General features: G+C 39.5%; 1 protein-coding gene across 1 annotated transcript in view; it reads right to left on the bottom strand.

The window, feature by feature from the left end:
* The window catches only part of LOC124554947 (lysosomal aspartic protease), a 31561-nt gene extending 9123 nt beyond the window's left edge, over positions 1-22438 (bottom strand). Inside the window, exons 1-7 of the mRNA XM_047128646.1 lie at positions 22276-22438; positions 20628-20748; positions 14005-14128; positions 13802-13920; positions 10585-10784; positions 8806-8928; positions 8541-8697 (exon numbers count right to left, since the gene is read on the bottom strand). Of these exons, the coding sequence (XP_046984602.1) occupies positions 8541-8697; positions 8806-8928; positions 10585-10784; positions 13802-13920; positions 14005-14128; positions 20628-20748; positions 22276-22337 (906 nt within the window). The 5' untranslated portion in view covers positions 22338-22438. The remainder of the gene's footprint in view (positions 1-8540; positions 8698-8805; positions 8929-10584; positions 10785-13801; positions 13921-14004; positions 14129-20627; positions 20749-22275) is intronic.
* Between the last annotated feature and the right edge of the window lie 3875 nt (positions 22439-26313).

Raw genomic sequence — 26313 nt, 5'->3', positions numbered from 1 at the left:
TTAAAAAACTGAAAGGAAGTGAAGAAAGGAATAGTTACTATGAAGAAATGTTGACACCAAAGAAATTAATGTAAATTAAGGCCAGATGGGTGGCACGAAGGAAGGACATGTTGCAGCATCAGTTCCCAGGTGTCAAGTTCTGAGAAACTGGTGTAAGACTCCAGATGGCAAATGCGAAACAGACACCAAGGTCATGACTAGTGTTTTAGAGCATGCTCTGCAATACGATACTGTATGTTGCCAGTTTACACCCTCTGTCTAAGCCCACTCATTCTAACTGATAACTTGGTAATCATGCAGATGTAAAAGGTCGAACAGTGTTTACATAACAGCTGATATGACATGTGTTGCTTCACAGATAGCTCTTACTTTGATAGTATATGTGTTGCCAGTTACAGGGCTGGTATAGGTGGTGGTAGGAGGGTGCATAGAACATCCACATCTACATGGCTATTCTGTGAATCATACTTAGGTGCCTGTTAGAGGGTTCATCAAACCATCTTCACAATAATTTTGTTATTCTAATCTGTAACTGCGTGAGGAAAAATTATCACCTATACCTTTCCACGCAAGTTCTGATTTCCCTTCTTTAATATGATGATTGCTTCTCCCTATGTAGACTGGCATCAACAAAATATTTTCACATTCAGAGGAGAAAGCTGATGACTGAAATTTTGTGGGAAGATCCCGCAACAGCAAGAAACACCTTTGTTTTAATGATGTCCACCCCAAATCCTGTACCATGTCCATGACATTCTCCCCCTACTTCTCAATACGACAACACATGTTGCCCTTCTTTGTACTCTGATAATCCTATCTGTAAGAATCCCACACATGCAGCAGTACCCCAAACAAGGATGGAAGAGCTAGTGAGGGCAGAGTCATTAGTAGATCTGTTGCATCAATAAAACAGTCTTTGGTTCATCAGGTTACTCAGTCGGTAGCTATCTAGAGATGTTGGATTCTTCCCAGGCTTAAAGACGGGATAATTATACTGTCTCACCATTGTGACAGGAAAGCACCCACGAGCCAAATGCGGTTGAAGATCCCGAGGAGACATTGCCTCTGGGCAATGTCTAAGTATTGGATCATCTGGATATGGATGGAATTTGGGCCTGGGGCCATGTCCTCTGACGAGGTAAGAGCCTGCAAGAATTCTCATTCAGTGAAGGGTTCAGTGTGGTGCAGGTTGAAACAGGAGGGTCTGTTCAAATTGGCATTTCTGCCGGAGAAAAGTAGTGGGATAGGAAGAGGACACCGATGCTGTTGCAAAGTGTCTTGAGGTTTTCTGCAAGGACCAATGAATCAAGTGCACAGAGCACCTTGGAGGTTCAGACCCTGAACAGCTGACTCACTGGCAGCCCAGAAGCCTATGGAGCTTGGACCAAAGCTGTGATGAAGAGCCTTAACATGAAGACACTTAAAAGTGAGGATTTTGGTTGTGAAGGGTGTCGTTTAAATCACTGTGGTGCCCTTCGATGGTCCTGGACAGCAACTGTTACATCCTTGGTCCACCGTGGTACCTGTCGATGAGGGGAACATGGGATAGGGGTGACAATAGCGCGCGCGCACGCGCACGCACACGCACACGCACACGCACACACACACACACACACACACACACACACACACACACGGTGTTACAAAAAGGTACGGCCAAACTTTCAGGAAACATTCCTCACACACAAATAAAGAAAAGATCTTATGTGGACATGTGTCCGGAAACGCTCAATTTCCATGTTAGAGCTCATTTTAGTTTCTTCCACCTACGCTCAATGGAGCACGTTATCATGATTTCATACGGGATACTCTACCTGTGCTGCTAGAACATGTGCCTTTACAAGTACGACACAACATGTGGTTCATGCACAATGGAGCTCCTGCACATTTCAGTCAAAGTGCTCGTACGCTTCTTAACAACAGATTCGGAGACCGATGGATTGGTAGAGGCGGACCAATTCCATGGCCTCCACGCTCTCCTGACCTCAACCCTCTTCACTTTCATTTATGGCGGCATTTGAAAGCTCTTGTCTACGCAACCCCGGTACCAAATGTACAGACTCTTCGTGCTCGTATTGTGGACGGCTGTGATACAATACGCCGTTCTCCAGGGCTGCATCAGGGATTCCAGGTGACGGAGGGTGGAAGCATGTATCCTCGCTAACGGAGGACATTTTGGACATTTCCTGTAACAAAGTGTTTGAAGTCACGCTGGTACGTTCTGTTGCTGTGTGTTTCCATTCCATGATTAATGTGATTTGAAGAGAAGTAATAAAATGAGCTCTAACATGGAAAGTAAGCGTTTCCGGACACATGTCCACATAACATATTTTCTTTCTTTGTGTGTGAGGAACGTTTCCTGAAAGTTTGGCCGTACCTTTTTGTAACACCCTTTGCAGAATGCCCAATGTGGGGGCCTGTCTGCCTGGTGACAGCAGGGGAATGACAATCACCAGAAAGTGGTCACTGTCACAAAGATGATCATGGGACGACCAATGTTGGGAAGGCACGAGAGTAGGGGATGAGATCATGAGATAGATAGCAGTAAAGGTGCCATGAGCAGCACTGAAGTGGGTAGGGGAACCGTCACTGAAGAGAGAGAGTCTGCAATAAGTTGGTCAATTAAGACACCCCTACCCACTGAAGTGGCTATCTCCCACAATAGATGATGGGCATAAGGAGGAGAAACAGGGGGCAGGAGTTGCTGCATTCCGGTAGACAGTTCAACATAAGGAAGTGGCCTACCTGGAGGGAGCTAGACATTGCAAACAAGGATTGCCGAAGTCGTTTGCACTCTAACCACTATTCCTCCCAAGTTGGTACAAAGGGGGATCCAGTCCCTATTGACATCAGAGTGAACCAAAGTGCAGACTCAACCAAATGCTACCCAGGGACCAACATGGCTCTAACAGAACGAGAGTGGTAATCACAGAAGTGCATTTCTTGAAGAGCAAGACAGAACACAGAACTGGAGGAAACAAGACCTATTCCCGGTATGTAACTAAAGTATCCATTGCAATTCCACTGGATGATCGTGTGGCGAGAGTCCAGGTTAGATATAAAGAAACCGAGAGGCGGTCATGTCACTCCATCTGTGGTGGGCACGGTCAAGGATGTGGTTAACAACCATAAATAAGATGTCAGACTCAGGTTGCGAGGGGGCAGATTGCACCTCTGAGGACGAAGTGGACGAGAGGGCACAGAGGGTGTGCAAGATCTGGAACTGAAAGAAAAAGGGCAACCCTGGGGTGCACTGATGGTGCATCTTGTGGAAGAGTTGTGGTAGTACGCTTCCAGCCTGAGAGATGCTGGGGAGAGGAGTTCTGGGCAGGAACCCCATCTCCAGCAGGTGCCAAAGAAGGGGGCACTACTTCAGCTGTGGAGGGGGAGCGGCTCCCGGAGGGGAGGTCATGGGAACTGCAGAGGACGGGCAAGAGAAATGAGGATGGGGCTCGGTTAAGGATGAGGTAGGTGGGGGAAAGGATGTAACACAGGCAAAAGTTGAAGAAGAAAGTGACAATGGATGGTGTGTCTAATATTTTTGGCGAGCCTCAGCATAAGACAGGAGATCCAGGGACGGACTCACTCACGTAAACTCAACCTGGTGTGCAAGGGGAGTGACGGTCATGAAAATTTACACATGCAGGTGGCGGGACACAGGAGCTACCCTCATGGAGTGGGTGTCCACAGCCACCACACATAGGGTCCGCCATACAGTGGGAAGACATGCCGAAAACAGTAGCACTGAAAGCACCTCATAAGTGGTGGGACGTATGGCTCCACATCATATCTTTGGCACATTACCTTCACCACCTCTGGGAGCGTATTCCCTCAAAAGCCAGAATGAAGGTTCTCTGGTATCTGTGTGGTTGTATTTACAACCCTTCTGCAAATGTCTAACAAAATGAATGCTGCGTCACTCTAGATTAGCCTGGAGTTCATCAGTTTTCAGGATGAGGCCTCTGTGAAAAATCACTCCCTTGACCATATTCAGAGGTTGGTGAGGGGTAATACACAGTGGGACATTGCCAAGACCATCACAAGCACGAAGAGCTGCACACTGAGTAGTAGAAGGTGCTGTGGCCAACAGGGAGTCCGACCACATCTTACTGAGAGACTCCAAACTGATCCTTGATATTCTCCACAAAAAACAATGGCCTTGTAGCGGTGAATGTGTCCCCATCAGTCATAGTACAGATGAGGTTGCAGGGAAAGCATTTCATCCCAAGACAGTGATCCTGGCCCTCCTCCCATAGTGTAGCAGTGGAAGGGAAGGCTGCCAGGTCATACGAAGCAGCATTCAATGATCCTTTACCATTCGAAGAGACGGCCATTTGAGACCAGCCAGATTTTTGCAGCTTTATACACTTCATGTGTCCAGCATCCATCCCGATACCACCCACTCCAATCAGGGACTATCCCAAATTGGCACCACCCAGACACAGCAAGGACCGCCTGGCACAGCAGCTGTTGCCGGTAGTTGCAATGCTTCAAGAAGACAAGCAATCACTCCTTGGTGTACATGGGGAGGGAACAGCTCAGGTGTCAGTAGTGTAATCCTTGTGTTGTCAGGGGGCTGAACCAAATGAGTACAAACAGCCCCACCACTCTGACAGGCTACACGTCCTGGTGACGTAACAGGGTAGAGGGGACTACAATGAGGAAGGAAGAGTTTAAGGAAGGGGGAGAGGAATCCACACCATAGATGCTAGGAAGGAAGTTCTTCCTCAAATGGCTCACACTAAAAACAGAAAATTTCAAAGTGGAGGTCAAACTTACGCAGAGACCTTAATGCCAAAAGGTATGAAAGACAACAGGCAGAAAGAACAAAATTGCAAGCAATACAGGGAACCAGGTGGAGAGCCAGCTCGAACTAATCTTAAAAGCAAGAGGGGGGAAGGAAGGGGGCAACAGGTAAGGAGCAAGAATAGGGAGGGAGGAGCAGGGGAAGGAAATGCAGCCAGGGAAGTAAGAATATGCTGCAATAGCTTGGGCCCTGTGTGTACCATGCATGCAAGAACCATTAGGCCCCTGGAGAGTCTTACTCTACAACTTTCCATCAATTACTACTCACTGTGGCCCCTCTAACAGGAATTCACGAATCAAGTTGCATAAATCAGACGATATTCCATAAGCACGCAATTTCGCAATTTGATTACAAGCTGTTTGTGAGTTGCAGTGTCAAAAGCTCTCTGGAAATCTAGAAATACAGAATCAATTTGAAATCCTTTGTCGATAGCACTCACTGTACGAGTCAAGGACTAGTTGTGTTCCATTAGAGCAATGGTTTCTAAATTTGTGCTTTGTGCCAACACACCTTTCCCCTCAAAGTAATTTATGATGTTCAAACACAATATAGGTTCCAAAAATCCTGTGCTATATGTTAATGATCTGGGCCTGTAATTTAGTGGATTAATTCTACAGCCTTTCCAGAGTATTTATGTGACCTGCGCAATTTTCCCATCTTGCGTATGGGTCTTTCGTTGAGAGAGCAGTTGTGTATGATGGTTGAGTATGGAGCTATTACATCAGTATAATCTGAAAGGTACCCAATTGGTAAAAAACCTGGACAAGAAGACTTTTGCTTTTATTAAGAGTTTCTACATTATTCTGACGATATCTACTTCTAAGTTAGTCATGGTGGCAACTGATCTCTATTTGAATTCTGGAATATTTACTTTGACTTCTTTGGTGAAGTAGTTTTAGAAGGCTGTGTTTAGTAACTCTGCTCTAGCAGTAATGACATTGATAGTATTTCAATTGCTATCATGCAGAGAAGGCATTAATTGTCACTTGCTACTAGCATACCTTACATATGATCAGAATCTCTAGATTTTCTGCTACTTTTGAGAAACTTTCATTGTGGAAACTATTTTAAGTACCTTGCATTCAAGACGGTGTTAAATTTTGAGCTTCTGGGAAATATCACCTATCTTGGAGGAGATTTTGTGTTCATTTAAATTTGGCACGCTTTTCTTGTTTCTGCAACAGTGTTCTGACTTTTGAACCATGGGTAGGGACAGGAAAAAATATTTTTTTGCACTTTTCGTTGTTATTTTTTTGGCAAGCTTTTTTCTATTATCAGTTACCTATTTTTGTCACATTTAACCATTTTTTCAATGCTGTGTTGAAAATGCAACTATTCCTAAGCTAGGGTTGGTCAAAAATGAGACAAGTGTAGAGAAAAATTATTTTAACAAAAAATATTGACACAAATAATTACTTAAAAACAAATGCCAAAGGTAAAACAGGAAAATAACAGTATTTTGCAGATATTTTACTGACATTTTTGCACTTCTTCACACCACTCTTGAGCTGTTGAGACCACAGAAGAAATAAATAATTAAAATTCACACAGTGGTTGTTCGTATGCACTCACGAAAGTCTAAAGGACACTAGTGACTTCGAGACTAAAAAGTAGTGCGACAGCCGAACATGGAACACTTCGACATTAAATATGTCACCAACGTCATTAGATTTAAGACACTTCTTACAATAACATTTTGTTGAAAAACATCGAATTTGTTTTACTCCCATAAAAACCGCCAAATTCACATTATTTGTTGTGTTATCGTTTAAACTAATTTTTCCTGTCCCTAACCATGGGGGATCAGCTCTGTCTATTGTTAATTTATTTGGTATAAATCTCTCAACTGCTGTAGATACTATTTCTTTGAATTCAAGGACATCTGGTCTACCCTTACGTTATTAATTTGGAACGAGTGGAGATTGTCTCTCTGGAAAGCGTCGAGCACATATTTATCTGCTTTTCTGAATAGACATATATTTCCATTTATTTTTTAGTGGATTTGGGAGTTACAGTATTCAGTCTTGCTAAGACAACCCTGTGTTCACTAATCCCATTATTTGTTTTGCAGCAGGGATTGTCACAGAGGTAAGAGCTAGGGAGATGGATGTAGAATGAGCATGGTGTCTGACAAGGATATTTGAGAGACTGGCAGGGCAACAAAAAGATATTTTACGTGTGGCGAGCAAAATCTGACAAAGGAACTCTTGTCAGGGCACGATTTTATGAAGTCATGGCCTTGTCGAAGTAACTGCTTCATAAATTTGGAGTACACCACTTGTCACACAGAATTATCCTGGTCTTGAATGTACTAATCAGCTACTTCGACAATGCTTTGTGACTTACTAAAAAATCATACCCTTAAATGAAACCCATTCTGTCCAAGATTTTGCCCACCACACCTAGAATAGCTTTTCGTCACCCTCCCAATCTCCGCAATATCGTTGTCGGACCCTATGCTCCTCCTGCATCTATCTCCTTACTCTATGGCTCCTACCCCTGTGACCATCCTTGCTGCAAGACTTTCCCAATGCATCCTCCTACCACCATCTACATCAGCCCTGTAACTGGCAAAACATACTATCAACGTAAGAGCCAACTGTGAGATGATACGTCATATCAGCTGTTATGTAAACACTGTTGGGACTTTTATATTGGCATGATTACAACCAAGTTATCGGTTGGGATGAATGGGTATATGCAGAGGGTGTGTGTTGGCGTATTACCCTATCTTCCACCTTTAAGCTATCAGGTTTTTAAATCGGACCTGGTGCAGTTCTCAACAGTCAATCTTTTCTTCTTATTCCATCCGATAAGTCTCCCCTGACCTGGGGTTCTGTGTGACTTTTCTGAACTCTTCCCCTTTTCCTAAACCTCACCAGTCCTGGCTCCCAAAGCTTGCAAACTTAAATACCTTTTTTTATGTGTGCGTTCTCCTGCCACCACTTTTCGAGTAGATTTTTTATCTATCCAATTACTTTTATTTTCAAAAACTGATTATTTTTGTTGATGTCTTAACGTACAACAATTCAAGTCCATGCTGAATTCTTGTGGTTTCTTTTGTGGCACCAACGATGCATTCACCTCCACTATGCTGAGACCCTCAAATGATCACAGAATACCAACTTGTCACCATTCATTGGACTGCGCATTCACTAGCGTGTAATATTTACCAGAAAAACCTAATTTTGTTTAATTACGTAACAAATTAATGAGGAACCAAAAAATTATGCAAACCTGTTTTAGTGATGATACACACATCACAGAGCCACAATACAACACACTGTACTATGATGTAAAAAATGAATTAAGGAACTTTATTAAAAATGTTCCATTTCAATATTTTTCAACATTAACAAGAACACAAAGTAATTGTAACTGTATTGCTTTCTTAGGATTGCAAATATTTATTTCCTCCCAGTAACAGTTATCACCTATTTGCTGTGCTAATATTATAAAAAGAACAAAATATTTCCTTCAAAACAGTTTTTTCCATCACATTTTTGGAAAGCACTTGCCAATTTTAAAGTTATTTTCATGGTTACTACTGGAATAAGGCAAAATGTAAAGAAGAGTGAGAACTGGTCTGTCTGTGGATTTTTTCTTCTTTTTGGGGAGGGGGGGGGGGGGGGGGGGGGGTGAATGGGGAAGGGTGAGAGGGACAGCGGAATGATCAATCAACTTAACAATAATAGAAAAAAATTATAAAAACACTTCCAAAGTAGTGTCTTACCATGTATTCTCCACCAACAATTGGTGTAGCTCCAATGGCCTTATTGAGGTCTTTTATTTCACTAAGTGGTCCAGCGATGAGGCTGGTGCCAGTATCAGCAATTGCCTCACAACCAGATGCACAGAATGTTGACTGACTGGCTCCATTCACAATAACTCTATAAAATACACTCAACTGATTAAACTTTTCCTGTCTTATAATTTTACATTTATTATGGTAATAGTACAAGGTTCTGTAACTGAATGGATTATTTTAAGACCCTTACTTGTCCATTTTGAACTGCCAATACATTTTACGATCCACTGGTAAATATGTGAAGTCACCTTTGTAGTGTTTTGGATCAGAACCACCAAGAATAAGTTCTCCACCCAATGGCGCATCTGGGTCTCTGAAAACAAAAAGAAAATATAGCTATATCCTTACAAATTTGTTGGCAGATTTTTAAATTTATTTTAATTAAATGTAGACATCAAACATATAACTATGCCCAAAAAGAGATTTTAAGCAGTGACAAAGAGCGATTTTTTTATAAAAAAATAAAATAAAAAAGCAATTTTCAACTAAACATACTTCACTTTTTGAGGTTTAACACTTAACATGGAACAAGATTATCAAATCAATAAAGCCTTAATGGTAAGCAAGCATAGCTACTTAAACTTTAATGTTCATGGCATGTAACAAGTTTTACTAATTTGCAAATTTATTGTTGGCAATTAACATATGAGAACTAATATTCTCAATGTTAGATTCCTAAATGAGAAATGTGGGCTAATTAGCATCAGAAGCCTGGAACTTTAAATTCACTGATAAGCTGTCTCTCATATGAGAGAGAGCAATCCCTCCAGCTACAATATCCTGTCTCATAGTCTTGCTGCAACTGTGACCAAATGATGAATCTTTATGATCTGTCCAAGTGAAAACATTAGTGGTAACTTATCTGGAGGGCAGTGTGTGGGAAGGGAATCAGATTTCACAATTCTTTGCTCATACTATAGACTAACCAGACCCATCATACTACTTAGATGAAGTACTGTGTATACACACTTGGCTGTACAGTATATTGGCAATGAAATTTCAGGTTGCTTCACACTAAGCCATTTGTAACCACTCCTGCCAGGTGGCCAGGTGTAAACAGCTTCCCACAGAGATCTCAGGTCGTAGCAGCTGGCTCTACCTCTTGGGCAGACATTTGCAAACGGCCAGGAATTTTAATTAAGATGTAATTGTCACAACTGTGTAAAGCTATCAACATTCTTCCTACTTTTAGGGGATCAAAATTAATTAGGGGACTGGGGGATGTTCTAAACTTATTCAAACAGATGAATGTTAAACAATAGGCTAAATTGTTCTATAATTTACAAACAGAGTTGAGAGCAGCCTTCACTGACCAGATGATCTACTGGCATACAGGGAGTAATCCGTGAACACAGGAATCAGACAGACACAATTATGACAGACACTGTCTTTTGTCCCGACTTTTCCCTTCCAGCCTTCACTCCAACCGTCAAAAACAGTAGTTTTTGTGGCACTGCACCTCCTCTATGGAGAAGAGCCATTTGAATTTTTGCATGAATTGAAGGGTTGCTACCATCTTCAGATAAAAAAAAATCAACACTTTTCAAAATGATCACATGAGAATACAGATTACAGCATGTTTCTCAGTAAGGCAGGAATCTATTACAGTATCTCCCATTTCAGTTTTAAATCAGTGGTAAATTTGCATTTAATGTTTGGGGCACTTAGAAATTGAACTGGTAAGTCAACCAGAGAGTCATCATTAAAATGGGTTCAAAATGTTCAATGGCGTGTGTTCAGTTTTAATTATCTGGGGTTTCTTGCTTTGTTAATGGCCTGTTGCAAATCCACATGTGCATGCCCCAATGCATGACAAACCTTGCCATGATGGCTGTGTTTCACACTGACACACCCATACATCATTTTCCCACCCACTGTGCTACACTTTCAGTATTATTTTTTCAAGAAACTGAGTAGTTACTTTCCCACTTAAAATTTAAGCCTAAGCTGTGTGTTGTCTAGACATTACCTGCTTAGATAGAAAGAGAAGACAGGTGCTGAAACCAATCCTTGTTTGAACATGTTGTAAAATACTGGTACCACACCATCAACTGATATGGTGCTATAAGCCATTCCAAGGATACCATCAAATTTGGCAGCAACAAAAGCAAGACCAGGTTCACTTATTGCTTCTGCAAATGTCTGGTTCTTTACCTCCAAACCACCAACCTGAAAAATGTACAGAATGTGCTAAACCTATGTCTAAAAATAATTTAATTTTTGACAACATAAAATGTTCATGTTATTTCAGTCTTTTGTGACCTTTTGCTCTGTGGTAAGAAAAAAATTTAAATACTGATTATAGCATGATCTTAGCCCTAACCTTTTCCTGTTACTCTGTCTGCTTTCCTAATAATATGTCGCCATCTATCCTGCTGATAGGTATCAACTTCACTAAGGGTTGTCACAGTACTGTAAGTTTGGTGCACCTGCCATTACACAATGAGCTGTCATGTGATGGACAGTGGCTGCTTACCAGCCTCTACATAAATAGGGAATGTTCCTAAATGCCCCTGTTGCCACTAATTCCCTTTATGGTAGAATGCATTACGTGTATTCAGGTAAGGCATCATGCAAACCATATCATGCCATGACTGTACAAAGATTGTATAAAACTTCAGAACAAGAGATTGGTCTGCTCTCATTGTCAAGTGCTTTGAGGAACTCTTGTTTTCAGCTCTTCTGGTGTGGCAACAGGGTAAGCTGCTTATCAAAAATGTGAACAGAAAAAACTCATTATTTAAAGATTTAAAAACTTGTTTTCAGTCCATTTCTCCACCTCCTTCCATTGTAAAAGAACTAACTATTGTTTGGAGGAAAAGCAGGAAACTGCAAATTCCCCAAGTAAGACTCCATCTTTAAAAACTTCCATGGCAATAGTTTATAAACAATTCTATATTTAAAGTTTGCTGAGGAGGAACTTTCAGCATCCCCATGTATTTAGATGTCTGAGGATAAAAAAAAAAAAACATGGTTGTTTTTGTAGCAGTTACAGGCATTTCTTTCCCCAAGCATATGCACTTACAAGTATAAGTAATTTGTCTTATCTCAGTGGGCACTATGGGTTGCTGTATTAGCTTTCAATAGCGATTTTTTTGATGGTTGCCACATAAGCAGCAGCAAAGCTAGGAGGCTATCCGTGTAAACTAATCCACTGTAAGAAATTTTACATTCCCCCTCAACAATTTAATGTTTGTTTTCTTTGGCATGTCACAGCACCATAAATCAATTTATATGGCAATGGCAACATACATTCCAATTCATGGGTTCAAAATCCATACTACTTGAGGGTAACTCCACAACCATACACAACTGTGGTGTGCACAACCCTGATACGTGCAGATCATATGCGTGCAAGTATGAACAGACAACCTTGATAAGTGTATCTCTTGCTGGTATAAGTGCCATTGAATAGTTGCCTCAGGCAATATATGTAAAAACGTGAGGCAATCATTGAATCAAATTCGTTTTTTTGGAGGGGAGAGATTTTTCCATGAAAATGTGGAAGTATTTTGACAACTCCTGACCACATAGGAAGGAATCAGAGCTCTCACAAAAATAAGTGTTCTTTATGCATTCTTACATTACTTCTTGATAGAACAATTCCATATTTAAGGTTTAACAACAAGTACACTGTTTTGTTCCACTGGTTTTTGTTTATTTCAAACTAGCATTTGGCTTATTGGGCCATCTTCAGGAAACAATTGGCTAGTGTCTGAAAAGGACACTAGTTTTTTGTTACCAAACATTATAAGCAAAGAAAATCCACTTGCATACAGCGTTGTGCATCAAACTTGTCTTAATGTTGGAATTACATGTTATACAATGGAAGATGTTAAGCACAATACATAAACTACACAATATTACTAGTTAAATTCCCACTGTGTAAAGTGTGATTTCAACATTAAGACGAGTTTGATGCACAACACTGTATGCAAGTGGTGGATTGAATCTTTGCTTATAATGCTTGGTAGCCAAAAACTAATATCCATTCCAGACGCTAGTCAGTTGCTTCCTGAAGATGGCGCAATAAGCTGAAAACTAGATTGAAATAAACAAAAATAAGTAGATAAACAACGGTGTACTTTTTACTCAACCTAAAATTTAGATGTTCACTTCTCCTGTACACTGTTCGAGAGTAGGATGTGAGAGAAATGAAAATGGTTCAATAAGCTCTCTGCTAAGGATTTAAGTGCAAATTGCAGAGTAGTAGTTTAGATAAAGGTATAGTTGGTTGGGTTGGGGAAGGAGACCTGACAGCGAGGTCATCGGTCTCATCGGATTAGGGAAGGACAGGGAAGGAAGTCGGCCGTGCCCTTTGAAAGGAACCATCCCGGCATTTGCCTGGAGCGATTTAGGGAAATCACGGAAAACCTAAATCAGGATGGCCGGACGCGGGATTGAACCGTCGTCCTCCCGAATGCGAGTCCAGTGTCTAACCACTACGCCACCTCGCTCGGTAGATAAAGGTATAGTGTGGCACCAGATTGGGCTTTGTAAATTTGAATGCTATAACTGCTGATTCACAATTACTACAGCAAAGCTGCTGCAATAAAATCACACATACCTGCATTACAACAACGAAGTCCAACTACGAAATTTAAGACCTGCTGATATGCCTCATTCAGTTGTCTCTAGACCAGCCTTCACCATTTCATGTGGGTTCACAACCAACTCAGATTTTGTGAGTTCCTAGCAACTGATTTAACTGCAGAATGCTTTCTTGTCTATAGGCATTTCCAATCATTCAGCCAGGTCCACAGCTACTAACAATTCTTGTCAAAATTTGACAGGCTAGCAACTGGGACAGTTCCTATGACTTCATCGAAAACACCATACTCAAAATGCCCTGTAAGGGGTCTCCCAGACAATGACACCAAATGCTCATTTCCATTTTACCATATTCAACACAGTGAAACCATTCCAAAGTGCTATATAATGCTCAGATTTGAGTGCACTGTTCATGTTCTAACACCTGTGATTGGTTACTGAAAATTTTACTCCTGGCTCCCAAATGTGTTTTTGTTCTGAAAGAATAACATGGTTTTCCTCACTTGATTCAAACTTTATGAAACTAGTTCAGGTTTCACCTAACTTAATTACCATTGCTGAGAAAGATACACCCAATTATGCAGTATATGTTACAGAAAATTACTTATTCCATCAAGATAAGTTAAAAAATTTACCTGCACTGTATCAGTAGACAAATAGCCAGAAAGGCTTCCAGAACCATACTGTATTTCAAACTTTGTTCCATTTGGCTGGTATGTGCTGGACAGCCCATGATCATATTTGTTATGCAGCACTGGAATGAGAAAAATTACATATTACTTAAAGCTGCATCATTACAGAGACTGGGTGGAATGAAGAGAAATAAGTGACAGCTTACAGCATGCAATGCTTGTAACATGACATTTCTTTGATGGTACCCACAAATTTGAAGATCCTGTATCAAACACTACTCTAAACTTCTGTGGTGGGTTACCAATGCTTATTGGTCCATAGTATTGGGCCTGAAAAATTTACAAGCGATATTAGGTATATTTCTTCAAAGTCACAGATACAACACAGAAAGCATATAAAACAAACTCAAGTTGACAAACTATTTTATGGCAATTATCTAATCACACTGAAAATTTATCTGCAGCTTATGACATACATGTCTGATTATCTCTACAAGTTATTAATCTCAGATGAGACCAACCACGTGCAACATACCAGAGTGCTTCTACTCTCTATTACTGTATGTTTCAAAGTCAAAATTAATTTAATATGTTTGGTTGATTTTTAAAGTTATTTGGCTACGTTTTGGTGCCTATAGGACAACCACACTCCTGTCCTATCACCTCATTAATCATCTTACAGATTACAAAAATTTAAATAAAATTCAGGCCGGATTATTATAATTTATGTAAAATTTGATAAAACACACACACACACACACACACACACACACACACACACACACACACACACACACGAAATAAAGTTTAAAGGTATAATATAGTTTCTTAATTCACACAATAATAGAACATACGTTTTGATACAGTTACTAAAGGCATCATCACCTTAGCGTATGACAAGTACCATCAAGTTAACTATCGCAAATTAAATGCAAGTCCACAGTTAGGATCAAACAATGTTCCAAGATGTCAAAAAATCTAGTTTAACCACATTAACTTGACAGTTTGTTACTACAACAGCTGTTGTACTTTTCCTGTATGATGGGGCTTAAATCTCTGCAGTTCTTTGTGTGAAAACACCATGGACTTCAATTCATGCAGTGACATCCTGTTTGGACATCTTGTGAACATCATCTGTAGCACAAGAACATCTTTGAGAATATTAAATCTTTTGGTAGAGTTTATAGTAGTTTGGACAGGAAAGTTAACTGGAAATAAACCTCAATATTATTGCTTGCTATCTAATGTTTCAAGTCCCTTTCAAGTTAACTCACCAAAGTTTACAAATTCAATGAATGCAGAGCCCAACTTAAAATGGCAAAAGCATCTCGCATGAAAACCTCACCAAGACTGCAAGTCCACAGCACTGTCACTGAGAAATTATTTAAAGTCCCAAAATTGAACTCTGGAAAATTCCAACACTTTCATAAAGTGACTCGTGCATACCAGCATAGGCCCTACATCTACTATAGCTCAATGATAACTGACCAAGAGCCAAGATGGCCACCTCTTTTGTAATAATTTCTATTCTGTTGTGGCAAATTTCCATAAACATGTATCAAACAATAATCATCCATGCAACAGAATCTGGAGCAGAATTTCCTCAGCTTTACAATGCTGTGCTCACTAGACTGGCCCTAGAGATATTACCAGTTTTATCAGTGAGGGATCTGAAACACATCTGTTATCAAATAATTGAAAACAATATAAAAAACATTTACTGGAAGCTATCTTAGCCTAGTGTAGCATACAACAACTAATTTTATTTATTTACAGATTTTACATAAAGTTTATGCTTTTGTATAATGAATGCACACACTGGCTTATATTTCAAATCCTATTAACTATCATACTTCTGATAGCATGCTCTGATAGAGATTCTGAAGTGCTATCCACTGAGACATGGTTTGCAAAACTTGCCCAATGTACCAGTTTATGAATCTTTATAAAAATTTTGATGTTGACTAACTTTAAAAACTAAGACTGATTGGGGGTGCATATAGACTCTCCTACCTGCCTTAATTTTCTCTTTACATTGGTATATTTGCTCATTTCCATGCGGTCAGATTGGATTTTACTGATCTTTAGTCTGTGTAGTAATTAATAGTCTTTCCCACCACATTGTGGCCTATGCTCACCATCCCCTTTTAACAATTGCCAGAAAAACTTTTTCAGTTTGCTTTCAAATTTTACTTTGTTGTCTGCCAGACTTCATATCACTAGGTAAGTCATAAAATTTTTTGTTGCAGCATTGTGCACTCCTTTTTGTGCTAAAGATAACCTTAATGTGTAGTAATGGACATCATTTTTCCTCCTGGTATTGTAATTATGTACATCATTGTTCCTTTTCAAGTGTAGTGGATTATTTACAACAAACTTAATGAGGGAATAAATATAGTGTGAAGCAGTAATTAGAATGTCTAAATCTTTAAACAGATGTTTACGAGACGATTGTGGGTGAGCATCACAAAACATTTTTGAGCAATGAAGACAAAGATAAGTTGCCCCAGAACATTATTCTATATGACATTACTAAATAAAAATATGCAAAATGTCAACTTGGTGATTTCTCTCTTCCAAGATTTACAATGACTATATCTACACAGACCCACTGCATAACACTGTATGGTGCATGGAAGATGATACCCTGTACCACAACTAGTGATTTCCTTACTTGTTCCACTCTCAAATAGGGCAAGGGAAAAGTAATCATCTAGATGCCTCTGTATGACCCCTAATTTCTATTATCTTTGTGGTCCTTACATGCAATATATGTCTGCGGCAGTAGGCTAATTCAGTAGTCTGTGTTCTAAGTGCAAATGTGGCTGACTTAAGTTGTTATAAGGATTCCAAAATGTGCTTTTCCAGTTTAAATTCTCATCAGCAGGGAAACTCTAGAATTTTGAAGTGTCTACCCTATATTGCCTGAAGACATCTCCTATTACCCTTCTTAAAAAGATGTTTCAACAATAGTATATTTCAGTCTCTCCGGAAAAATGCCAAAATTGGTAATGAATTATTTATTCCAGGTCACACAGGGCTTATTATATGGGAACAATCTTTAGTGTTCTATTGGAAACACCTTAACCAGGGGACACTTTACTTTTGAGAGAATGTACAATATTCTCAATTTCAGAAGTAGCTGATACATTCTTATGATTCAATTTTATGACAGCTACTTTTTCAACATACTGCTGTGATTTTTCTCTGTGTGTCCCTGTACTTTCTATGATATTTAAGAAATGATAGATATTTGCTATCTGTGATTCATGATTTATAGTCCTTTTGTTTGGTTCAATAGTGATGTTATCCTGTTCTTTGGTTGGTGGTCTTATCTTTCTTCACTACATTCTACATAGTCTTAAGTTCACAGTTGGAATTACTGACTTCTGACTATGTCCATGTTCCTTTATTTTTTTTAATAACCTTTAAGAAATTTTGAGTAGTTTTTGTAGTGTGCACCTGCTGCAGAATCTCTACTTGGTCTTGCCAACTGATACATTCCACTTTTCCTTTCATTAGATACTTCAGTCCCCTATAGTGAACCATGTTTTTTTTTTTTTTTTTTTAATGTGTGTAACATCCTTTCTGTCTGGCTTATTCCATTTTCAAATAATGAAACGAATTTATCGCAGAACAGATTAAATTTTATGTCAGAAGTTCTTACATTATAAATTGTATCCCACATCATCTCTTGCCAAATGTTCGTGAAAACATTTGCCCTGGAGTCAATTATTCTAACTGGTTTTCACTTAGGACTACCTGTACTGTAAGAACTCTTCTTTATCTTAACTGTGCATCATGACCAGAGTGAGCATTTTTTACCGGGTAAACAGTTATTTTCTTGCTTTCGAGGTTCAACAAAGAAAACATTATCAGTTCCTGTCCTAGTGTCTTTATCTGCCTGTGTTGGAAAGTTAATTACTGACATCAAATTGTAGGATCCAAATAAAGTTTGCATATCATCTTCCTATCTCAACCTGTTGGAAAATCTACAATAAAGTCACCAGATACTTAACAGCTTGCTCCTGTCTGACAGACAGCATAGTAAGGAACCGAGATTCCTCATAAACAGTTCAAAATTTCCTTGTGGGGATCTACATACAATTACAATTAAAAGTGAAATGTTTTTGCAATATTAATTCACAAGCACACACTGTGTGTGTTTATCACTGCAAATTCTACATGTCTCAATGTTTTCCATATTAGTTCTGTGTGAATAAGCTGTTAGGGTGTAATCTTATGTGTAACTTATCTAACTCTGAGGTATTGTTGTGCTCATATACACACAGGATGTATTTTTTAAGATAAAGAATTTAGTCATATCACATGTTGCTCAGGGTATTACCTTATGAAATAAGACACTAAAAGTAGTAGAGGAGTTTTGCTATTTGGGCAGCAAAATAACTGATGAGGGCTGAAGTAGAGAGCATATTAAATGTATGCTGGCAACAGCAAGTAAAGTGTTTCTGAAGAGAAATTTGTTAACATCAAATATAGATTTAAGTTTTAGTAAGTCTTTTCTGAAGGTACAGTATTTGAAGCGTAGCCTGATATGGAAGTGAAATGTGAATAAACAGATTGAGCAGATTTTTTTTTTCCTTCTTCTTTTAATGCTGCACTACACATGTTTTTAAGTCCCATCATTGAGGTCATTAGAGGTGGAGCACAAGCTCAGATTGAGCAAGGAAGTTGGCCATGCCATTTCAAAGAAAACATCCTGCCATTTGCCTGAACTGATTTACAGAGATCACAGAACACTTAAATCTGGATGGCCGGACATGGGTTTAAACCGTTGTCCTCACGAGTGTGCTAACCATTGCACCACCTTACTCCGTGTGTAACTCATGACGTAGTACCGAATGGGACTGGGGTGAAATGGAATTTGTGGCATAATGTGTAGAAGAGGGATCAGTCAGTATGATCAATTTTCAGACATCATGGGATCACCTGTTATGTACTGGAGGGAGGGAACAGGGGGTGAGGGAAGGGTGGAGGGGGGGGGGAGGGAGAGAGAGAGAGAGAGAGAGAGAGAGAGAGAGAGAGAGAGAGAGTGTGGGGGGGGGGGGGGGGGCAGGCTTCAGATGAATGTAGGTTGCAGAAGTTATTTGGAGATTAAGACTTTTGCACAGTGTATAGTAGCATGGAGAGCTGTGTCAAATAAGTCTTCGGACTGAAGAAAACAACATTTGTTTTTGAGTGGTGTCATTCTTACTGTTGTACATTCAGTTTGTTGTCACCCAAAAACCCCTACTTCCCACAGTTGTGCCATTACTTTCATTCTATTGTTGGAGTCAAATATTTTGTGTATTATTTTGTTTGTTCACGTGTTTAATAGTAAATGACACCACAATCGCTGTATTACATTACTTGAAGTGTGAGTGTTTGCCACCTTGATGACATCACACATCAAAGCAGATAGGTTGAATCTCAACTTTTGGTAATCCCAATTGAGCTATACTGCTCAAGTACACAGACTGAAAAAATCCTGAAACAAATGTCACTACACATGTAAAATTACATAAATAATTGAACAAGGAGTCAACAACTTGTACTGGGCTATACAGCTAAAACAGACCAGGCAGTACCAAAAAATGAACCCTAGAAGAAATCTTGCCTTATTTGGAAAAAATTGCCAAATATTTGTGAGAATGAAGATTATAAACACAATTGACCTGCTTTTAGGTTCCCACCTGACATGTTCTGAAATCGGAATAAACAGCATGTGTTTGTGCCAGTTAGTGAGAAACACACAACATTTAATAATGTGCCACTTCAACTGCTTATGTGCTTCACATTGTAAAATCACAACGTGTGGCTCAAAGCAAAAAATTTGAATTGGTACAATCTCCAAGCAATTTGTAGTAAAATGAAGACCCATTTCTTTTCACCCTCCAACATTTCAACCACCCATCCCCTCCCAGACTAAGGATTCCCTTCTCTTCCCTAGCAAATTCAATTTTCATGAGAATTCTCTACCTTCCCAACATGTTCTGTAACTGTAGCTTCTTTCCAATTTTTTTGTTTTGAACAGTTTATACTCTACCACTTTCCATGTTCACCTTTATGTCAGGCTACAATATGGATCAGTTTCTATATAGCTACCCTGTAGCAGAACTCTGGAGATTATGTAATACAACTTATTGTCACCATTGACGTCACGAAAGGAGAATCACTGACATCCCATACCACACATTGTGCATGTGAAATTAACCATTGGCATTCACTCTGATATTGCACATTTTACATGAACAGGATTTAAAAAAAAAAAAAGTCAGAAAATTCCACATCCTATTTCAATTTGCATTTCAGTACACGAACATGGCACTTGTTTAGCAAGTTATTTTCCTTCTTTCCAGTTCTTATTCAATTGCCTCACAAATACATGCAGCAGCACTACCAAATGAATTCTGTCCAATGAAAAGATGTCTAAGGCTGCAGGGAACAACAGGTGCCATGCCTTGTACCCATATTAGTACTGCCATGGGGGCAGGAGCAGTGAAGGGAAGGCAGCACCAACTGCCTCCTGCAATATACACACAATTATCCATATTTTGTAGTTACATTACAGCAGATGTGACATGTGGAAATATTGTCAGTGCTTTGAGACAAACATCTTCAATCACGTTCAAATTTTTTCTGCTACTGGCACTACAGTAAAAAGCTTGACCAAACTGTACTCACCGAAATATTTTTTATTGGCATTTCTCTACTTTCTACAAATATGATCTGTATCTCAACCATTGTGCTAATCCATTCAGTAGCAATAACATGTTTCCATATGTGTCAATTGTTAAAAAATATATTAATGGCAAAACTGAGTACTTACATCAAGGTAGTTAGAAAGTGGCTCTGGAGTCGGACCACCATACCTTCGCCGCACTTGCTGTACCTCTGTACCTACTTCCTGCAGAGATCTGCGGGCTGTCTTTATTTTGTAGAGGGGCACCCTTTAATACAGAAAATTAGCCATGAAATTTCTTCTCCCCCCTCCCTACAGGCACAAAATATCAACAATGATCTTTCCACACATCTACCTATTTAAAATGTTCTCTCTAAGAATACTAGAACATTTCTGCTTGATAGTTCCACTTACAAAGTAATTCCTAAATACAGTTCCTGTTACACAACAGACAATATTCTGAATGGACTACACACGCAACTTGTGCCAATAATCTATTCCTGACTGTGAAACCACCATAAAAAAGGCATAAATATTTTCAACTAACTATCTCACCATTGTCAAGCACATGCAAATAATCTTGAATGGACTGGTGACTGTTTTAATTACCATTTGACATAGGCTTATGGGCAACTTTTCTGAAAGTACTGTGTTCCATACAGCACATGTCATGGGATGAGTCAATCATCCCAGAATCCTGATACATATAAAGAACACACACACACACACACACACACACACACACACACACACACACACACACACACACACACACACACACACACACACACACACACACAAAATGCTTATGGCACCCTAGTATACACAAATAAATAATACTACAGTGCATGGGGAAGTATATGTAAATCTACACAGATGGCAATCAGAACCCTACGAAACCTGCACCGAGTTCCCAAACTGACACCACAGGCAGTTCTAACCACACTTTTGTGATCCAAGATTATTCTTTACAGATACAAATAGTTGTTACTATAAGTCCAAAATTAGTTATTTTTACAGTAACTATGCTTTAGTCATGCATTTGTAGTTTCATGTATGCAGTGCCTAAGCACAATCTGAAAGAGCCAAATGATTGCTAAAACTTATGAGTCACTTTCTATACAGCACACAGATGGTATGTTGTACTAGCATGACATGCTAATGCACAATTCTGCAGCCCAGGAATGCTCAGTCAGTTATTATCCCAAGAGAAGCAGAACGTTACATCCATTGCTAAAGATGACACTTAAAATTCCTTTCCAAAGTGTATCTTAATTTTCAGCCTTGGTATTCATGGAAAAACAAAGAAATGGAATCTCCCCTTCACCACACTCTACAACATTTTCTCTCTTAAAGCTACACTTTTCCTAATAGTTTCTATGAAACATTAGAAGAACGTATTACGAAATACTAGAATAATAATGATTAAAGTAATCGAGAATTTAGTGAGACAAGTTAGGTAGCTATTGCTTGGAGGTGTTTTGTCTGCTATTGTCGAGATCGATTTTTTTTTTTTTTTTTTTTTTTTTTTTTTTTTTTTTTTTTTTTTTTTTTTTTTTCCCCCACACAAACTTGTTTGAACATGTACATCTCAGTCAGCGACATTTGAAAATACACATCTGCTTCTAAAACTCTGACATCTGCCACAAAGCTCTTGCTATGAAAACAATCTTAATATCTGAAGATTCCCTAAATGTCAACCAAATAAAACTTGCAGCTACTGGACTGAGGATTTCGGTAATAACTTCAACTGCGCGACTGATACAACAATTCAGCAGAAGAGGAGATGTCTCACCTGTGAAGTTCTGCCGAACACGCTCCTATAACTAAAATTACCAACAAAGCAATGCGAAACATTTCCCAGCTACTTCACGCACAGACACACTAAATCTCACTGACTTCTGTCTTACGGCCTAGTGCCTACTAGGCTTTATCGAGCCGCTAACTCATCTGACTTTCAAAGCACTTAAACAAAGACGTTACTTATCTCACGCTAGCGTTGCATCTGTCGACTTGTTTTAAAAGACTGCCTATTTGTTATTTCAGCCCCCCCCCCCCCCCCCCCGCATAATCAGGGACAGGGGTGAGCTGTCTGCGGACGCAATTTGCCGCTCTTCAGCAACATGAGAGTAAATATTTTAAAACATAAAAAAACAGATCGTCAGTTGTATAAGTTAAAATATACAAGGTCGACTCGTTGATTAACTAAAATATAGGCACAGACGAACGTAAAATGTGTTGCACATGAATAAACAGGGTGTTCATTTTTAACTGAAGACATTGAAATGTCTCGAAAACTACACATCGGATCAAAAATATTATAATTCCAATTTGTTTGTTTGTCTCAGAGGCGAACATCCGACGATACCACAATCGACCTGCCACCCCACACCGTGCGTGGGAGGGGAAACCACCGTTTTTAATTGCAGATTAAGATTCTACAGCAAAATTTACATCCGTTTTGTATGAAGCATTTTCATCGTTTCGTCACAGATGGCGCTCCAGTCAGAAGAATAGAAATAAGTACCCAATTATGGAATACAGGGAATAGCTCACAATTGCTTCACCTGTTACTTTAACAACAGGCAGCAAAAGGTCATTATTCACGGTGTTCAGAATGGGTATGATGTGGGGTCTGAGTGGGGTACAGTCAAGTGGGGGGTGCCCCAGGGATCAGTGTTAGGGCCACTCCTGTTCCTTATTTATGTAAATGATGTGCCCTCTAGCATTACAGGTAACTCTAAAATATTTTCTCTTTGCTGATGACACTAGTTTGGTAGTAAAGGATGTTGTTTGCAACATTGGCTCGGTTTCAAATAGTGCAGTTCATGCCATAAGTTCATGGCCTGTAGAAAATAAACTAACGCTAAATCACAGTAAAACTCAGTTTTTACAGTTTCTACCACACAATTAAACAAAACATAACGTTTTAATTTCACAGAGTGGGCATGTGATTAGTGAAACTGAACAGTTTAAATTTCTAGGTGTTCAGATAGATATAAACTGTTGTGGAATGTCCACATTCAGGATCTTGTCCTAAGACTTAATGCTGCCATTTTTACTGTCTGAATGGTATCTGAAGTAAGTGATCTTTTAACACGAGAAATAGTGTACTTTGCTTATTTTCATTCGCTTATGTTGTGTGGTATTATATTTTGGGGTAACTCTTCCCATTCTCAAGGGATATTTTTGGCTCTAAAATGGGCAGTTTGGGCAATAAGTGATGCAAGTTGACCCTTGCTCAGTAGTCTGAATATTCTGACATTGGCCTCTCAATATATACATTCTTTACTGTCGTTTCATGTTAACAATATCAACCTATTGCCAAGAATTAGCAGCCTTCATTCAGTTCATACTAGGTAGAAATCCGGTCTGCATTTGGATCGCACTTCCTTGACTCATGCGCAGAAGGTGTGCAGTATACTGCTGAATCCGTTTTCAACTAGCTGCCACAAGAATTCAAAGCTCTTAGCAGTAATCTATGCGCTTTCAAATCGAAACTGATGATTTTCCTCATGGGTCACTCCTTCCACTCTGTCTAGGAGTTCCTTGAAAAATTAAGGTGATGTGTTTACTAAAACTTACGACTTTTCATTTAATCTTTTATTTCTCTTATTTTGTAATTTCACATACTGACACGTTCCATGACCTTGAAGATTTGCTCCTCAGTTTCATCCTACAGAACTAGAGATGTAAAATTTTAAAAAATCGTAGTTTATGACATGCTATTCAATGGCCATTGAATTGCCAGTGGCATGTGTGAGCCCACCTCCATGCTGCGAGAGTAGGAATGGCCAGTATCACCCCTGATACATGGGGCTCCCAAAACTCCTGTAAACACTTCAAAATAGATTCTAGAAATCCGCTTCTGGTTGCTGGCTTTCCAATACCGCAATCGATTTTTACTGCCATGTTAATGCAACCGGTTTTGAAACGTGCTTGGACTGTCAGGTTTCTTCTTGTTTTTTCAAGTTTTCAGCTAATATGGACAGAGTGGCTTTTTGTACAGTGAAGGATATGTATAAATATTAGACTGATACTGTTTACACCACGTCTAATTGAAGGAGAATAGTGATTTAACTAAATCATTAACTTTAACAGCTGTTTTCCAGGCGCCGTATTTAACTGGCCTAGCAGATCGCTACTGGTCTTAAAGCTGGTTTCACACATGAAACAAAAGTGTCGTCACAGCTAGTGGCATACTGCAGTTGCATTGCAGTTGCATGTGTGAACTCCAAGTTTTTAGTGGCGCAACCTAAGAGACTCGATTTTTGTCATGCTACAAAGAGTTGAACTTGGTTGTACTTTGTGACTCCACTTTCCTACCACCACTGCTCCCTGGTGGCAGTATTGCGAAACAAGAGCATTGTGTCGCAGTGAACGCTGCCGTGCACTATTCTATTTCAGGGTGTTTTTATTTTATTTCTGAAAAAAAAGAAAGCAGTTTCGGCAGGTACACTTTCACAGCTCCTAGAATTACAAGAACAGCAATCTATGTTTGATTTTCTGAATCAGTGTGTGTGTGTGTGGGTGTGTGTGTGCGCAAACCAATGACATATCCCACTAAGGAATAAATAAATAAACTTAGTATGTGTAACCAAAAAGACGAGTCATATAAACTTCGTAAATGTGGGACCAAGCAGTGTATAAATTGTGGATAATATGCAGGAAATTGCTCCCTAGTGTGATGCAGCAGCTGTTAAACTAAAAATTAGTTATTCGAAATGCCTATATCAACAAATATAATAAGATTCTAAAATCTTGAGAGAGAAGCATGTCTGCAGATGATATTTATATGCCAGCTGTTGGTTAGTTTGCCATTGCAGACAGCATTATCGTCTCTGAGTGTTATTTCTTTTATAAATGTGTTTGTTTTCCTTGATTTATCCGTGGGTGAAATCTATTTTCGGATGCAGCATTTGGGTTTCGTCTTCCTTGTATTTAACTCTTTGTCACAGCTCTAAGGCCATAACCTGCACTATAGATTTCATACCCGCCAATATGATTTCAGTTGACACATGTTAAAAGCTGTGCAACTACGTAGACTTTGTGGTGTCCTGTGTGAACGGTGGCTCAAAACGCCACTACAGCAAGCCACAAGCTGTGGCGTCACATTAGATGCCTGTGTGAACCCAGCTTAACATATAAATACAACAGCGAGAAACGGTTTCTGAAATTCGGTTTTCGTCTTTCGGAAGATGTGTCGCATGTAAACGCAGTGTATTTCATAACTTGTAATTGGACACTCCATTCACAACGTTCTATTCCTCCAACATATCAAACAGCAGACTACTTCACACGCCACTGTGACTGTGTAGCAAACTTCGAGGCATCATAACAGGCAGTACACTGCGACCAGAGTTCATGAATCATGCAGACATAAAAAAAGACATCGGGTCTAAACATTACATTTGTGCAGTGTTTATTGCCTACACCTCTACCTGTCATTGTCACAGCTCTAAGGCCGTAACCTGCACTATAGCATTCATACCCGCCCATATGATTTCAGTTGACACATGTTAAAAGCTGTGCATCTACGTAGAATTTGTGGTGTCCTGTGTGAACGGTGGGTCACAATATCACTACAGCAAGCCACAAGCTGTGGCGTCACATTAGATGCATATGTGAACCCAGCTTAACAAATAAACACAACAGCGAGAAACGGTTTCTGAAATTCGATTTTCGTCTTTCGGAAGATGTGTCGCATGTAAGCGCAGTGTATTTCATAACTTGTAATTGGAAACTCCATTCACAACGTTGTATTCCTCCAACATATCTAACAGCAGACTACTTCACGCGCCACTGTGACCGTGTACCGAACTTCGAGGCCTCA

The sequence above is a fragment of the Schistocerca americana genome, chromosome X, assembly GCF_021461395.2.
Source record: "Schistocerca americana isolate TAMUIC-IGC-003095 chromosome X, iqSchAmer2.1, whole genome shotgun sequence".
NCBI lineage: Eukaryota > Metazoa > Arthropoda > Insecta > Orthoptera > Acrididae > Schistocerca > Schistocerca americana.
The sequence above is the reverse complement of the archived record's forward strand: the minus strand, read 5'-3'. Positions and strand labels throughout refer to the sequence as shown.